At 40.7% G+C, this 16,487-nt stretch overlaps 1 protein-coding gene across 5 annotated transcripts in view; it reads left to right on the top strand.

The window, feature by feature from the left end:
• The window catches only part of EPHA3 (EPH receptor A3), a 177,804-nt gene that overhangs the window by 12,102 nt on the left and 149,215 nt on the right, over positions 1 to 16,487 (top strand). For all 5 annotated transcript variants that reach the window (XR_008435637.1, XR_008435636.1, XM_053969688.1 and 2 more), the window contains exon 2: positions 3,829 to 3,893. Coding sequence is in view for 3 of the 5 variants with exons in the window: in XM_053969688.1 (XP_053825663.1) it covers positions 3,829 to 3,893 (65 nt within the window). In the remaining 2 variants the exon portion in view is untranslated. The remainder of the gene's footprint in view (positions 1 to 3,828; positions 3,894 to 16,487) is intronic.

The raw sequence follows: 16,487 nt of genomic DNA, 5'->3' as shown, positions 1-16,487 counted from the left end.
CAATTTACCCCCTGGAAGTCCACATGGAGGGAGCTGGTAATGCTTTCTCCTGTGGCTGTGCATGGGGAAGGCCAAGAGAATCAGGCAGGAGAGACTCTCTAGAAAGAGAACATGTCCTTAATTGGCATTTTAGGGGTGTGCTGCGTTGGCAGAAATACTGCAGTGTAGTGTGGAGAGCAGGGCTGTTGTACAGGAGGACCAAATCACTGATTTCCAGAGTCAGAAGTCGTGGCTGCTCATCTTAATACCAGTAAATTCTCCTTTAGAATTACCAGTAGCTTAAAATTAAGGTAATTACATGATGGGAACCAATGCAGGACACCGAGCTAGTTAGACAGCACTTTATTTATTTACTTAAAGTTGCTTTATGAGAGCTCCTCTGTGTCTCCTCAGCACAACCAGGAATCTTTTCCAAGGCATTCTGTTGGAAGGAATTGTCTCTAGCAACAAAACTGTTCAGCTTTTTTTAAGAGCTGGTTAACCTCAGGGATTTCTGTAGGAACCAGCTGAGTGATGGTCACACAGTTTTGCAGGAGGAGTTGGTAGAAGGAGAGCAGATGAGAAGCTCATAAACTTCTTTCATCTAGTAAATACGTGGCTGTAGGCATTTGTAGGACATTTAAGTATTGGCTTTCATTTAACTTTAATTGTATGTGGAAAAACAAATGGGGATCACACTGAAAAATGCCTGTCGGTGGGGATCTGACTGAGTACATCTTCATGAAACACTTCATGAATTGGTTCACAAAATAGACCTGACCAAGTGTTTTATTTTGTTACACTCAAGGATCTATCAGGATTAAAAGAAGTTGTAATGAATTAATGTAGGAATCAAGTGCTTCTGTGAAGTTTTCCATTTTTACTTTTTACCTAATCATCCAAATCCGTGAAGAAAAATAAATCAGACAATGGATTTCTAACCCATTCTTTATGCATTACTTATGTGTAGGGAAATGTTATCTTCTCCTCCAGTTTCCAGATATACAATGACAAAATGAACCATTGCTTCTCCCAGTCATTTTTGTCTAGAGACCAGGATTGCATCTTCTAAGTTCTGCATTATTGTTTTCTTTCTGTCAAGGTGTGCAACTCTCTGGAAGTCACAGAGAAAATGAGTGTCCTAGAAGTTTTTATCAGGAAGAAGAGGAAGGTGTTTTTTTTTTTTTTTTTTAAGTTGCTACTTGAAAGGAAATACGTTTTTTGCATTTTAGATACTATTAAGGAACACCACAACACAAATCTGAACCAGAAGCCTCTTGTAGCCAGTGTGAAAACCTCCCTTGCAAGGACTTCAAAAATGTAGTGAAACAGGTTGGATCATGGAAAAGTAGTGGTTCCAGATGAAGGAAATGAGGCAAGTGGAATGAAGGAGAGAGCTGAAAAATTATTCTTAACTTCATAGATTTGATCCTGATGATATCAGGCTGCCCCATGGCTGAGGCACCTGCCTGTTGTGGGGAGCACTGAACATTTAATTGCCACCCATGTGCTGTTGTGATGCCTGTGAGGGCAAGCTGGACCTGCAGGGCAGATCTAGAGAGGGGAAACTACCACCAAGCTGTGGGTCCATTGCCTGGTAGTGTTTTGCAGATGAAACTGATAAATTTGGACTGAATTCATCAATTTCAGAGTGGCCACAATCATGTTTTCAAGGAGCTCGTCCTGAAAGAATAAATAATATATAATTAATATAATAATATATTAATATATATTATTTCTTATATATAAAATGTATTACTTAAGTTTGCTCCTGAGTGATTTGCCTCAGCCACTTCTTGCCAAGTGATTTTCTTCAGGAGTCACACTTCCTTCAACACCGTGCAGTGCGGATGCATGGCAAACAGATCTGTCTCATCCCGGGAGATCCAGAATCTGTGGGAATATCTACTAACAAAAAATGAGAAGTGCACTTCTCCCTTTGAATTTTTATTGCTATTTCCTTTTTATGGATGCAAACCTTGCTGCAGAGCAGCCTGCCTAGGGCCGTGTGCACTCAATAAAGGACTGACTGATTTCTCTTTGTGAACGTGATTGAGGACTTGATTCGGAGCTAAGAAATATCTAGCACTGGATTATGTTCTTTCTGTAAGATTACTAAAGATATTTTGTTTATTGATGTAGATAAAACAGTGCTATTGTTTTCTTTTAAAGGGGAGTATAACTGCAGGGGGAAACATTTTTCTCACATAGATGGCAGAGCAGCTCAGTCCTCAGTCACAGAATAGCAGTGCACATATATCCATACAAAACACAAATATGTGTGCACACAAATGTAGAAAATGTGTTTATTTATGGTTCTTTATAGCACAGTCTTATTTCTAATACTGTACACCTGCATCTCCTTCTGTACATCCTAATTAACAGTAAAAAGAATGCCTAAAGAGTTTTTTTTTTTTTAAAGTGGCGTCCAAAATTAAACAGCAGTTAAAAGGAGAATGATGTAATAATACAAATAGCTTAACTCAGCTGATTTATAGATATTGTCCCTCATTTTTTGTTTCCTGTTCTCCTGTTTACTTGGAATGCCAGTGCTCAGGCCATCTGGTTCTGGGGACAGTGACAGCCCTTCAGGTTAACAAATATAAGATGAAGAAATATAAGATGATGCTACAGTGGCTACCTCTAATAGATCTGTCATTGTCAGGTGTTAAAATGTCCAAGCATATGCTGAGATTTATTTCATTTCTCGTTATCATTATTTTCCATACTGAAGGGGAAAAAAAAAATATAAAGGGGGTGTGGGGGGTGGTGAGCATACCCAACAAAAGTAAGCCCAGATTGCAGATAATAAATATTACAGTGTTGCCATGAAGTATTAGTACTTCATTAGTTGCTATTTATGTAGAGGCTGTTTTCTTTCATACAGTGTTTTGTATAAATTCACCTGTTCTGCTTCATGCTGATAAAGAAGTGGTTACTTAGGGAAGTGTGTGACCAAGCACTTGGAGGCCGTATGGCCAAGATGAGGAAAAAAATTTATTTTTGTGCTTGTAGGAAACAAATAAATGCTAAAAGAAAAATATCCTTTAATTTGGATGTATATATTTATTTTAAATACCTGTTGTGTCTAAAAATAGGTATAAACCCACTGAGATTTGATTGACTGGAAGATGCCTGTCAGACTGTTTACAAATAAAATCTTCCTTTTCACACTGAAAATTAATGTGTGGCTCAAAAAAAAAAATAACAGCAAGATTAGCAATCAATTGATGGCCCTCTTTTAAAGCAGGTTTGTCTGTACGTGTAATGTTGTAAATAATTACTTTTGTATCTATTGTGTTACGCATGACATTTAGAAAACACTACTGCAAGACAATTTGAGAACAAATTAGATCAGAAGCAAGAAAGAACTGCAGGAAGGATTTTAATCAGCCTTCATTATTTATCCCTGTATTCTGAGAAGATTATAGATGCCAAATAGATGCCTTTAATCAAATAATGATTTAAATATTCAGATCTCACCATTTCAGTCAAATGCAGTGACCCAAATTTCAGGCATCCGAGGGGAAAACGCTGCGGTTTGTGCAGCTGATAGAAGAGTTCTGTTCCCACCCCCTGCTGCAATTAATTTAGCCATGATCCATTGTTTGTTTTTTGTCACTTCTCTGGTTTTCAGAAGTTGCCCTGTCTGCTGTTCATAGTGTTTTAAGCTAAACAAGATGATCCTTTTCATTTGTCTGTCTTTTTTCTTCTGTGCAGCTTCACCGCCAGGGCCACCTGAACAAATCAACTGCTCACAAATAAACACAGCTCTGGGTGTTTTTAACTGAGGTTAACTGGGCAGAGGCAAAGGAAACTCACTCCTCTTCCTTGTGTCTTCTTTTGTAGTTAATCTGCTGGATTCAAAAACAATTCAAGGGGAGCTGGGCTGGATCTCCTACCCATCACATGGGGTGAGTTCACTGGAGTGTGAAATGGGAAAATGCTGCTGCAGACCACTGTGCTATTTAACCATTGTTTCCTCTTCAGAGGACACCGTGCAGTAAGGCTGGGGCTTTGGAGGTGCAAAAATAATCTGCTCTGAACTTGCAAAATATGATTTATATAGCTGTGGGGCCTTCTCTTTAGAACACCCATCCCACTGCAGGTAAAACCCTGGAAGGGCTCATTCCTTGGGGAGAAACATGAAAGCAAGAGGTGCACTGAACAACACCAGCAAAAAGTTCTCTTTAGGTTCTGCTCCTTCTCTGTCATAAAGTGTGTTTCTAAAAGAGATCATGGCTCTGCTTCATGGTGTTACTTACTAATTTGTTCAGGTGGAAGTAGTGGAAGGTGAAAGCTGTGTGGACATAAGGGGCTGATGTAAGTATTTGTTTGTAACTTTTGTGCTGAATTGTTGCTGAACTGTTCAAGTTATGAGTTGGAGTATTACCACAGAAATGTCTAAATAACGTTCTGGAGGTGGTTGGTGGTTGTTCTGTTTACCTTGTATCAAGATCTAATGAAACTAGGTATTCTTTTGTAAGATTTAGAACTGCAGTCTTAAAGCACCTGTGCTTTCCAATTTACTAACTCCATCATTTCTACATAGTTTTTGCCAGCAGACTCTTTTTAAAAATTTCTTGATAGCATCATATTGATGACTAAATGGTGTATATCTGTCTAGTGATGCTGATATGTGTTCACTCCCCACCTCCATATCTCTGTGTGTTTGTGTGTAGGAACATCCCATCCCTCTCTTTCTGCGTTACGTCATGCAGATATGCAGGATGACTCCTGCATTCCTGCATTCTGTTTCCCCCAAACACAAAAAAACCCCACTTTGCAGTTGAACCCCCATGTCCAGAGCTACCCTTGCTCTCAGAGAAGGCTGAGCCATCAAGTCTTTGCTGAAAGAAAGCACCTGTGAGACTTTCTTTTGCTGTTCTTTCTTTTGTTGGTTTTTTTTTTTTTTAAGCTTTGGGCAAGTTGTTGATTCACCTTTATCACTTTTACAGAAACAGTATTAACAGTGCCTTTGCATCTCTGCCTCATGGGATTCCTTTGCTAATGTTTAAGTTGTGCCTCCTTGATATTGGGCATGATGCAGGTGTGTAGCAGTATTCAAGGATGAAGGTTTGGTTCATTTTTGGAGTTTATGCATGGATCTCTCTCTGTGTCTCTGGATAAAATTGTTCCATTCTCATGGGAAAGAAGTGGGAAGAGGATTCAGGTTTCCTCCTAGTGGCTTTTTCTGCTGACTTTTCCCAACAAGAAACATCTCTAAACAGGATGTCCAAGAGGGAACTCTCCAGCAATTTCTAGTTCATCAGTGTGATTTTTTTTTTTTTTCACTTGCATTTTTTTTTTATGAAGCCTTTCTCTCCCAGCTCCCACTGCTCCCCTGCTTTGCTCTCCTGCTCTGTTCAGCTCCTTGCAGCTGTGCAGATCTGCTGCTCTGCTCCCTGCAGCTGCGTCTCTCCTGCCTTGGGTGCCTAAAGCAGTTGGTAGGGAATGATGCAGGGTATCATGGGGGCTATAAGGAAAACAGATGTGCTGCATTACCCCACCAAAAAGGGCCCCTGGATCTGTCAAGGTCAATTTTATTGGCTTTTACAAATTTTTGTCAGGTAAATCCAGCCCAAGTTGTTGTTTGCGTGTGTTTGTACATGCTGTTCCTATTTACTGCCATATCCTCAGATATCAAAGCCAAAGTAAATCATGGAATTTCACTGATGTTCTTACAAGTTAATGAAATTCTTCGTTAAAAATTGCGTGGCAGTAAATGAATGTAGATCATATGCTGTGACTGTTTTTGGAAGAGAACAGAGGCTCTAGACTGTTGTCTTCAAAATACCTTGAAATTTTAAGCTTACATTTTGAAATATAAATGTAAAGTGTAGAAATAACAATGTTTATCCTATCCCAGTTGGCATTTTGCTTTAAAATGGTGACAACTTGAGCATCTTGTGACAGAGACACTCTCTTCTTACAGCCCTTTATTTATAGTCAATTAATTAAACCTGGTAAATATGGCTGTGTCTGTCTCTGAGCTAAAATATGAACTTAAAACTTCAGTGGAAAAACGTTATAATAAAGATGTCAGATCATATTGAAAGATTGCTAATAGCAGAGCAGTGATTTAGGAGGTAAAGCTGATAGAGCTGCACTGGAGGCTGTGACTCACAAATGAGAATATTGGTGTCGTGCCAGTTCCTCTCGAGCGTGCAGCAGTGTTCACATAAATGTCAGGACACCAAAGCTGGTGACTTACAGGGTTTTTAAAAATAATTTAACTGAAGTGTTTAACAAACCTCTTACTAGGTTAATAATTTTATCCCGTTGATACATGATATTGATTGATTTTTGGCAAAATGGCCCAAACTGATTGGTTCTTCTTTATTCCTTTAAGTTGCCCTCGACTTGAGCATATGTAGTAATAGCTTTGCAGAAATTCCTGAATATTCATGTTAAGGTTTGTAGCTCATTGGCATTCAGGGGTTTGTGTGTCCCACATGAGCACGCTGTAATGGCAGTGGTTTAGACTCTGGTGAGTAATTTCACCCTGGAAGAATGTGATCTCTCCTTGAACCATCCCACACAGCCACAGCCTTGGCTCCAGGAACACTGATCTGGTCAAGCTCATTAAAACCCCGTCAGCACAAAGCATTGGCCCCTCCAGATAGCAATACACAAGAATTTAAAAAAACATAATAGTAGGTTTTGCTGATGCTTGAGCATGATTGGCAGCAGCCACAAGGCCCCTGTCCTGTGCCACCATCCCCAGCACCTGCCCAGGCAACCTTTTTTGTGATGCCAATCAGTCAAACCCCAGCTCCATTTCTATAGGTTTCATTAAAAGGGAAAGAAAGAAGAGCTACTTACTCTGTGCAGAGTATATTATTGATATGCTGATTAAGCATAATGCAAATGATCATTAACCGTAATTCACGTAAATTACAGCAGCACAGATGTGGGGGTTGGGAGGATAAAGCAAGTCACTTTAATAATATACAATAGAAATGTGATGGATAATTCATACAGGACAAAAGGAGTACAGTCTAAACCCTGCTCTGCATATTCATGGGCGGAATTTTATTGGTTTCAGCATCATTTTTTAGGGAGAAAGATGTATCTGACTCCTGCTTCATGGGTTTTGTTTTTTTTTTTTGGTGAAGTTTGGAAAAAAAAAACCCAAACATTTGTGGCATAATGTCAATCCATCGTTCTGCAGTCATGCAGCTTGTGACTCAATCTTTACGTATTAGTCAAATTTATGGACTTGAAATTTTTGGTCATGTTTTTTTCATGTAGTCAGTAGAAAAGTAACAGAGAAATCACTCTTATCTTGTTTTGTTTGTAGCTAGAGAAAGGAATGCTGTGGCATTTTTTTACTGTCGTGTAAAAGATAATTGTTAAAAAAGGAACCAAACTAAGTCAGGAAAAACAAACCACAAAAGAAACAGCTCTAACAAAAAAAAAAAAAAAATATCCTACCTCAATGAGTTCTGTACATGGCTAAAGTTAGTAAAATGCAGACAAAATTTAAAGGACTGATAGGAAAAATAACAGTTCTGTCTTTGATCTTGAGAGCTTTCTAAATCCCTGAGTTTCTTCAGAAACATTACATTTCTTTGAGAGCTGGCCATACTCAGTACCTTAAACTTTTGGGCACCTAGTTTGAAATTTGGTGTGGATAACTTGGCTTTCTCTTAGTGGCCACTCTGATGGTCATTTGAGCAAATCGAGCTGATCCTGTTGGTAATGGAAACTGGTTCATCAGTGTTTGAGGAGAGAAGGGTAACACTCCCTGCTCCCCTAATAGCTGGTGTTGTGCCAGGCAGGCTAGAGCCTGCGTGACTGAGATTAATAAGAGTTTTTCCATCAGCCAAAAATTGGGTTAGAATTAATAAAAAAAAAAAAAAATCCAAGCAAAAGTGAGGAAAATGCCTCCTTTCTTATATTTCAAAAGCCAGAAAGTAGTTTGTCACGTTAGCCTGCATTGCTGCCTACCCAGGCTGCTGGCAGCCTCCTGGGTTTCATTTGTTCTGCTTTCAATAGTTGCCTAATGTGTGGCACTATAAAAACTTTTGGGTCTTTTCTTTTTGGTGGATATCATGGACAGAGTGACTGCAGGAGAACCTGACATATATAAGCATTTGGATGTCCCCTGGGACTAGGTGAAGGTAGAGGAGAATTTGTGCAGGGTACGTCCTGGCTCTCATTAAGGTGCTCTCAAATAAATGTCATTCAAGAATCAGTTTCTCAGCCCACTGTGACTGGAAAGTTTCTCTGTTAATGCAAAGACATTTTGAAGATTAATAAGTATTTCCACGGGGTTTGCTTTCCTGCAGCTTTGTGTCTTGCTATTAATTGCATCCTGTTCTGTGGAAGGTTTGGATTTGTTTGTTTCTTTTAGTAGGTCCTTAGGGCCAGTGGTTTTCCTTGTGCCTTTCCTTCAGCTGGGCACACGCAAAGTTTTTCTTCCTTGCACAAGTCTTACATTTTCACACCATTGCAGAATCTCAGGGCAGCAGAGCTTCCAAAAAACCTCAAAAGTGGCCAACAAAAATACAAAAACTTATCAAACGCCTCATTTTAGGTTTTTTTTTTATTTTGATTGACGTCTTAGCCTGTGTTCATTTTTTGTCTGACACCAAACTTGACAACTTCTAAGAAGTACTGTATATAAAATGGGCAGTGTTGCTGAAATCACTAAGTGGTCACGAAAATGAATTTCAAAGTGAACCCAGTGGTATCAAACAATTGGTATGAGACAAAAGACTGAAACTTAAAGATATCTTTGTAAAATAAAAAAACTAGGTTCTTGTTTTAAAAATGAAAGCAATCATGTTATGCTGTATACTTTCTTTTCCCTAACCATCAGCAGTGGAATTTCCTTAGTACTTCTTAAAACAATGTGTTCTGGTAAAATCAAGATTTATCTGTTTTGCCTGAGCTCTGGTCTCCTTACAACCTCACACTGTTAGCCTGCCTTCCACAATTTGTGTATCATGTCTGAAATGCAGGCAGACTGTTGTGACGCTCGCAAGTCAAATGAACCACTTGGGATTCTGGTTTTGTGATTCATAGACTTTGTTTCATCTTACAGTGAGCGGCTGATTGGGAAAATAATTTTTTTTTTTGTTAATATGCTCATTTTTTCCACTTCAGTATGTGCTTCTGGGGTGCACTGAAAGTGTATTTGTTTAACTTGATTCTCCATTTTTCAAAATAGTGAAAACTAAAAAATAACAGCTTTCATAAAAGTTTTTCTTTTTACATTCAGTTTTCTGTAATCAAGCATGTGCTGTTTCTCAGTTTTAGACTTCTTGTTTTCTTCCTGCTGAAATAAAACTCTCTGAGTGTTCTGCTGTAAAATGAATGATTTTTCTTTGGAGAGGGACAATTAGAAATCTGCCTGATTTCTGAAGTTTTTAAAGTCTCTTCATTCACACTCAGCCTTGAATCAGAATGCAATTGTGGTTTCTTCAGTTTGTGGATGCTGCTTTTACACAAAATCTGAATTAGTAAAAAGAAAAATTTTTGTATTGTACTTTTTTCCCCTTTCTGATAGATCTTTCTTGTAGCAACATAAAGCTCTGAGATAGGCCAGATAAATATGTTAATTCCGTGAATATTGTTATATTCATGACTGATTTTGAATAAATGTGAGTTTTGTCGATATTTTCAGAAGCAGTGTGAAAGTAGTCAATGACAGTGTATTTTAACTTGGTTTGACTACTGTTTCTTCTGTGCACTATCTTCTGCTGCTTGCATTAACTGTGCATTTAAAAGGGAAGTTTAAATTGAAAAACTTAAGTGGAGTTGACTAAAGAAATAAGATAAATGCTTTGGGGAAAAAGAAAGAGATTAAACATATTACTTCCAGGTCTTCTTAGGAATTGTTACCAGAGAGAAATGCCTTCCTTTTTAAAATGTGGAGGACTGGACTATTCTTAAAATGTGAGGGTTTTTTTTAATAATTGCAGTCTGCATTGCATTCATTTGAAAAATTCAATGTGATCATAATGGTGCTGTGTTTTGGTACATTTTTAGAAAGCTTTTAAGTTGATCTAAAGTAGAAACTGTGCTAGTTTCAGTGATTATTATTAAGGGAGGGAGGCTTTTCTTTTTTTCTGCTTTTTTACTATGTTACTTCAAATTATGAGATTTCTATTAAAAATAATTGTTACAACAAGAAGAAAAAGTACAATAAGGGCAATGTCCTTATAACATGTTTTAGTATGAAAAATATGGACAACCTCCCCTATTTCATTAGCCTCATCAGTCCTTTTATTTACTGGTAATTAGGTTGCTGATGGTTGGAGATCAGTTTTCTGTGGTTTCAAATAAAAAAGAAAAAAAAAAGAAAGCAAGTTTTGGCTTTTGCTCCAAGAGTTAAATAAAGATCTTATTTAAAATTGGAAATGGAGATGCTTCAGCTTCCAATTTTCCCTTTTAACTTTCAAAGCTTAGAAGCAACGTCATTCTCCTCATGGGCAGAATTTTATTTCTGTCAGCATAAATCCAGGCCATTTGTGAGAAGTTCTCTCAAATGGTCTCATCGCCACGAGATATTTTCCATTTTGTGAAGAAACGCTTACTCCATAATTTTATTCTTTTGTGTTGAATTTATTTGCATAAACCAGAACAGAACAAAGTAAATACAGGAACTGTCATGAAATGCAATATTATTTATCATAGGGGCACACTGCAGTCGGTTTTAAGACTGTTTTTATAACATCAAGTCCACAAGACAAGAAACTCCTGTCTTCAGTTAAAAATGTCCATAAATGTTTTTCCCCTGATAGCTTTGCTGTGGTTATATTTATGGTCTCAATAGTTTGGGTAGGTAGTTTATTCTGGATTTTCTTTCTTTTTTTTCCCCAAATATCTGTAAGCATTCGGTGTGAGATGCCTGTAGTTCTAGAAGCGCTTTTAGAAGGTATAAAGTGCTTTTAGGAGGAGCTGGGAAGTGGGCGCCAAGGGCACTGATGGGTGCAGGGGGAATGAGCGAGACTCGCAGGATGTTTCAAGGCAGGAGACACTCGTTGCTTGATTTCCCCCTTCCCCCAGTCTTTTCGAGTTGTTTGTGAAAATAGCCTGAGCGTTGTGGTGATTAATTTCCTGATTTCACCCGCTTTCTCTTGCCCGGAGCGGCTCGCAAGCCTGGCTGGGCAGCGCGGGCAGCGCCCAGCGCCGGCCGGGCGGTGCCGGGAGCGCTTCCCGGCCCCAAAAACATCGCCTGCCCTTCCCCTCCCTGCTCCGGACACCCTCAGCCCGGCCTGGGCCATCGCCAGCCCTGGGGACACTGCGGCACACACAGGGACGGGCTGCGGCTCGGGCAGAGCAGTGCGCGATGATGATGATGATGATGATGATGATGGAGGAGGAGGAGTGTGGTGGGAGCATGCACCGCCTCGCTGTTCCCCTCCCGGCATCCCGCTGGAGAAGGGTGACGGGCTTGGTGGGGAGCTGGGACAGCGTCCCCATAACGCTGTGCCCAGCGGGGATGTTGGTGTTGGTGTCCCGCACCAGCGGGGGCTCAGTCAGCCCGGCACAGCCCGGCTCGCTCCGAGCGCAGCATCCCCGCTGCCCGTTCCCCATCCCCCATCCCCATCCCCATCCCCGTTCTCCATCCCTGTTCCCCATCCCCGCTCCCCGTTCCCCGCTCCCCGCTCCCCATCCCGCTCCCCGTTTCCCATCCCCGTTCCCCATCCCGCTCCCCGTTCCGTTTCCCATCCCCGCTCCCCATCTGGCTCCCCATCCCGCTCCCCATCCCCGTTTCCCATCCCCACTCCCCATCCCGCTCCCTGTTTCCCATCCCTGTTCCCCATCCCGCTCCCCATCCCCGTTTCCCATCCCCGCTCCCCATCCCGCTCCCCGTTCCCCATCCCGTTCCCCATCCCCGTTCCCCATCCCCGCTCCCCGTTCCCCATCCCCACTCCCCGTTCCCCATCCCCGCTCCCCGTTCCCCACCCCGCCTCCCGTCCCCGCTCTGTGTCCCGGCAGGTGGCGATGTCCCTGCAGTGGGGACCGGGATGCTGTCCCGCACCTCCCGGCCGGACAGGCTCGCCACGCTTTAGGCAGCTGCTCTGTGTCCCTCGGGATAAAGCATCCAGCTGCAGACCTCAGCCAGCAGCCGCTGTTTTGGTTCTGGGTGCTCTTGTTGAGGTGTTACGGTGGAACTCATGCTTTGTGCTGATATTCTGCTTTTAATCAGCGGTGGAGGCTGTGAGCTGCTGAGGGCTCTCTGCACCGGGTGGAGATACCATCTTACACGTAATAAGGTGATGAAATCTCAGAGTTTCGCTCCGTGACATCTGGCCATTTCATCTGCGTTGGTCCCTCCTGCCTAACTGCGATTACTCCAACTTTATTTCCAGCTGCTGGGTTTCCAGAGGCCCCAAAGGGCAGCTGAGACACACAGAGTGATTTGATTGCTGGCTGTTAGCAGAGGACGAGGGGATGAGAGCTGTGCTGCGATGTGGTTTGTGTGCTCTTGCAGTAGGCAAGGAGGGGCAGTCAACACCATCCTTCCTCAAGAGCCTGACAATTGATTTTAGTTGGACTCTGGGGGGGAAAAAAAAATTGAATTGCTCTGTGTTCGTGTTTTTAAACAAAATAAAAGCCTAACCCCAAAGTGAGTCTCTTAAATCTAGAGGAAAGTTTCTGATTCCAGTAGCTGAAACTTAGCTTTTAAATTGGATGTCAAGGTTTATATGCTGCACTTTTTGAGTAGAAAGGTAGGAATTAGTATCCTATATCAATTGTTTATGTTGGAATGGTAAAGGTAGATTTTGACCACTAATCCTTTAATTAGTGCCTGTGCAGACTTCATTGATATCAACAAAAGGATTATAGTCAATTAAGTTGGGTTAAGGTAATTCACCCAAAAGTTATGACTGATGGGAGAGGGTGATAGTGTTGGTTATGAGTCAGGCTGCAGAATGGCATAAATCAGAATCTACTTTTCACTTGGAATCTCCCTTAAAATGTTGTACTGAAATGTGTCTAATTTTCAGAGATGTAGATTACCAGAGACAAATTAAAATGCTGTTTAGGAGAGTTGCCAGGAGGCCACACAGTCTCCTGCTCGGTGCAGGATAATTGCTAAGCTTCTATCAGGTCAGCAGCTCTGGTTTTGGGTAGTGGAGTCTGAGGCTGGAGATATAACAGCCCCTCCAGGCCGCATGTTTCAGTGCTTCTGGTGGGCAGAATTCTGCCAGATACCTAACCTGAATTTCTCAAGACACATTTTGTGGCTGTTTTCTCTTCCTACACCATCTGCTGTTACTGAGGAGAGTTTGTGTTAACTCCCTTTCAAGTTGTTGCAGTCTGTAATGAGATCATTCCTCAGCTTTTCTTCTTTTTACAAGGCTGAACAATCCCTGTGTCTTTGCAACGTATTTGTTCTCCAACTTGGTATTGAACAATCCTATTAGGTGTGATGCCATACTCACTGCTGTCCTGGCTTCCTTAATGGGGAGGTTAATGTGGAAAACCTCTAGTAGGATGGTGGAAAAATATCCAAGAATGGGATGAAGTAAGGATGTAGGTGCTTTATCTGTGTAACTGATGGAGTGTTTCAGTCTAGAAACACCTCACAGCAACACTGCAGTTTCGTTTACATTCCTTTTACAAGCCAGGGATTTAACAAGTCTAAGCTAAATGGGTTCTGGAGGGATTTCTTGAAAAGAAAGATAACAGCATAGTGTGGCTTATTTCTTCACAGCTCCTAAAAATAAGAAGTCTGGCCTTAAACTAACTTGTGATCGAAAAGCTCTTATAATAGGAGACCTGTTTGTCTAAAATCAGAATGTTTTCAAGGCCTTTTTCAATCTTAATAGCCCTTTCCATGATTGTATTTTCTGCTCAGAGGGGAGATTTTGTCTGCTTCAGATTCAGTAACAGAAGTGCTTTATGGAAATTGAGTGTTTTGGAGTTTGTTTGTTTGGGTTGGAGTGGGTTTGTTTGTTTGGATTTTTGTTTGTAAGGGTTTTGTTTGTTTAAAAAACCCAAACATTTTCTGTGGGTAAACAGGATACAAAAAAAAAAAAAAAAAAAAAAGCTGAGGAAATAATGGCAGCTGAACTGAAGGTGAGAGCTTTGGGTATAGTGACATTAAACATTCAGCTCTGTGTGGAGAGATGTCAGGTGTGAGGGTGAGTGAAGAATCCAAGAGTGGAGTGAGATCTCCAGAAAGCAACCTGGATTTAAATTGCTTATGGAGCTGTTTCTGCTGCCTTCCCTCTGGAAGGCTTGGAGCTCCTTTCCCACGTGACAGTAGGGAATAAAGATGCCACAACAACCTTCATGTTCCAGAGAAAAGACAGGACCTTGTGGCTTCTTTGAGAGGGAGAGAGCTTGGGTTAACTCCTGATTTCCCTGAGACTCTGACTTCATATTTCAGACATTGATTCAGTGATATTTGTGCCTGTTACCTGTTGAAAACTCTGCCTTTGTGCACCTCTGCAAACACTCACTCAGAGTCCAAACAAACAGGATTCTTCACTTTTCACAAGAATTAAAATCCCAACCAGAGCTTCAGAAGTTAATTTTCCTGTGTAGTTTGATACATCATGTTCAGTGCATTCCATCAGACTTATGGGATGTGTAACCTGGCAAAGCAAACACTGCTACTGGAGCTTGAGCGTTTATGTTCCCTGATATCCTTGTGTTACCTGTTTAACTTTCACTAATATTTCTGTGACACTTTATTAATAAACATAATGTACCCGTGATGGTAACTTAATTTTACTTTGAAACCTGGTAATAAATGTTTGAACTGCAGAGCATTTCTGTAGAAGTGTTTTAGCCTGAAGAAATGTTTAAGAGGAGAAGCCGAGCTGCACTTCTGCTGATGGCACCGTAATTCAGCGGTGTGTATTCAGAAGTAAATGGTTTTCAGATTAGAACATCCTCTTACAATGAAAACATCCAGGGGGTGAATGTTAATCAGATCTTGTAGAAAAGTGCTCTGTGGATGAAGGACAGGCAGAGGTGGTGAGGTAATGCACGAAATAAATGTGCAGCCCAGGTGGAAACTTTGCCTTTACCACGGGGTTGATTTGCCAGAACCACAGCAGTCCTGAATTGTTACTCCTGTAGACTGGAAACTAACTGGAGTACCTAAAAAATACTAAAGGCAGGTGTTGGTTTTGAAGCACAGAGGGTGGGATGGGATGGGCAGATCTGGGAACAAACCCTTTACTGAACATCAGCGCTGTCACGTTTTTTAATTCAAATCGTCTTTTAAGAGAAAGTTGTGCGTTGTCTGTCTTGTGCTGCTGCAAGCAGAGGGTGCATTGTGGGCTGCACCACTGACTTCCTGAAGAGTTTGGGATTTTTGTATTCAAATATTGATAGAGAAAATGGAAGCAGAAGCTGAGAGAATGGAAAACGTTTTGAAAACGGTAAATGTTCTCAAGATTTTTAGGAAAATTGACGTATAGTGCATGCTACATTTTGAAAATTCAGTTGTTGCATGTGACTGCACTATTGCAATGTCTTGATTTAGAAGGTGGAGGGCAGCATTAAACCCACAGAGCTAATTTACTGGGGTAAACCACTATTAATAGAGACAAAGTGGTTTCACAAAGTGAAAGGCCTGCAATCTGTGTTATATTGGCTGAAATGTGGTGACTTTGAAGATGGACCAAAGAAAATACAAAATGTTTTACTTGACTCAGAGTTGTTTAATCTGAAGAATGGCAAGTTCCTCTACAGAAGATGAAAAAGAGCAATATAATCTGTTATTAACTATATCATTTACATTAAATGTGTAGTTGTTTGTCTTTATGTCCCTTGAAAAATAAAGAGGATTCAACAGTGGAGCAAGGAAGTGTCTGAACTGATTTTTGTAATCCTGATGTACAAACATTTTGCAGGGTTCTCTCTGCCACCCTATTTTATGTTTAACATAAAATGTATATTTAATTGCCTCTGAAATGTTTGGAAGTGAACTTTTTAAAAACCATATGCCTTTTAACTGGTGCATGGTAGAGGTGTTTACAAACACTGGCCAAATGTGGTGTTGGTTTGTTTAACCTGCTTCCCTAGTTGAGTTCAAGGCACTGCTGTGACCAAATGTAAACAGGTTTCGTCATGGCCACTTGCAATGTGTTGTATTTAGGAATCAAGTTCATTTAGTAACTTATGGCAGGGTTTTATTCCTCTTTGTCTATGCCTTGTTCATATTCAAATTGGAATTGTGCTGAATTTCCATTGTGGCTAAGAGTAAAATATGACTTTGTGTAGGTAATGCTCGTGCACTGAACGTAACAAAGACACGAGTTACTGTAAAGGTTTTGTGGTTTGGGTTTTTTTCTAAATATGAGTAATGTTTTGTAAATGCATGAACCAAAATGAATATAAATAACATTTTGGCATCATGCTCTCTGCCAGACATTGTGGAACAAAGTCATGGCTGGAAAGGACAGAGGTGGAGTGAGTGTCTGAAGAGGAATCGTTGGTTCAATGTGACTGTAAATGCCTTTGTTGTGAAGAGAGAATGAATGCAGAATTGTAATAAGTGACCACTGATGGCTGGTGTGAGCAATGGA

This window comes from Vidua macroura, chromosome 2 (assembly GCF_024509145.1).
Source record: "Vidua macroura isolate BioBank_ID:100142 chromosome 2, ASM2450914v1, whole genome shotgun sequence".
In the NCBI taxonomy this organism is placed as follows: domain Eukaryota; kingdom Metazoa; phylum Chordata; class Aves; order Passeriformes; family Viduidae; genus Vidua; species Vidua macroura.
Note: the sequence above shows the minus strand (reverse complement) of the source record. Positions and strands in the feature narration are given on the sequence as shown.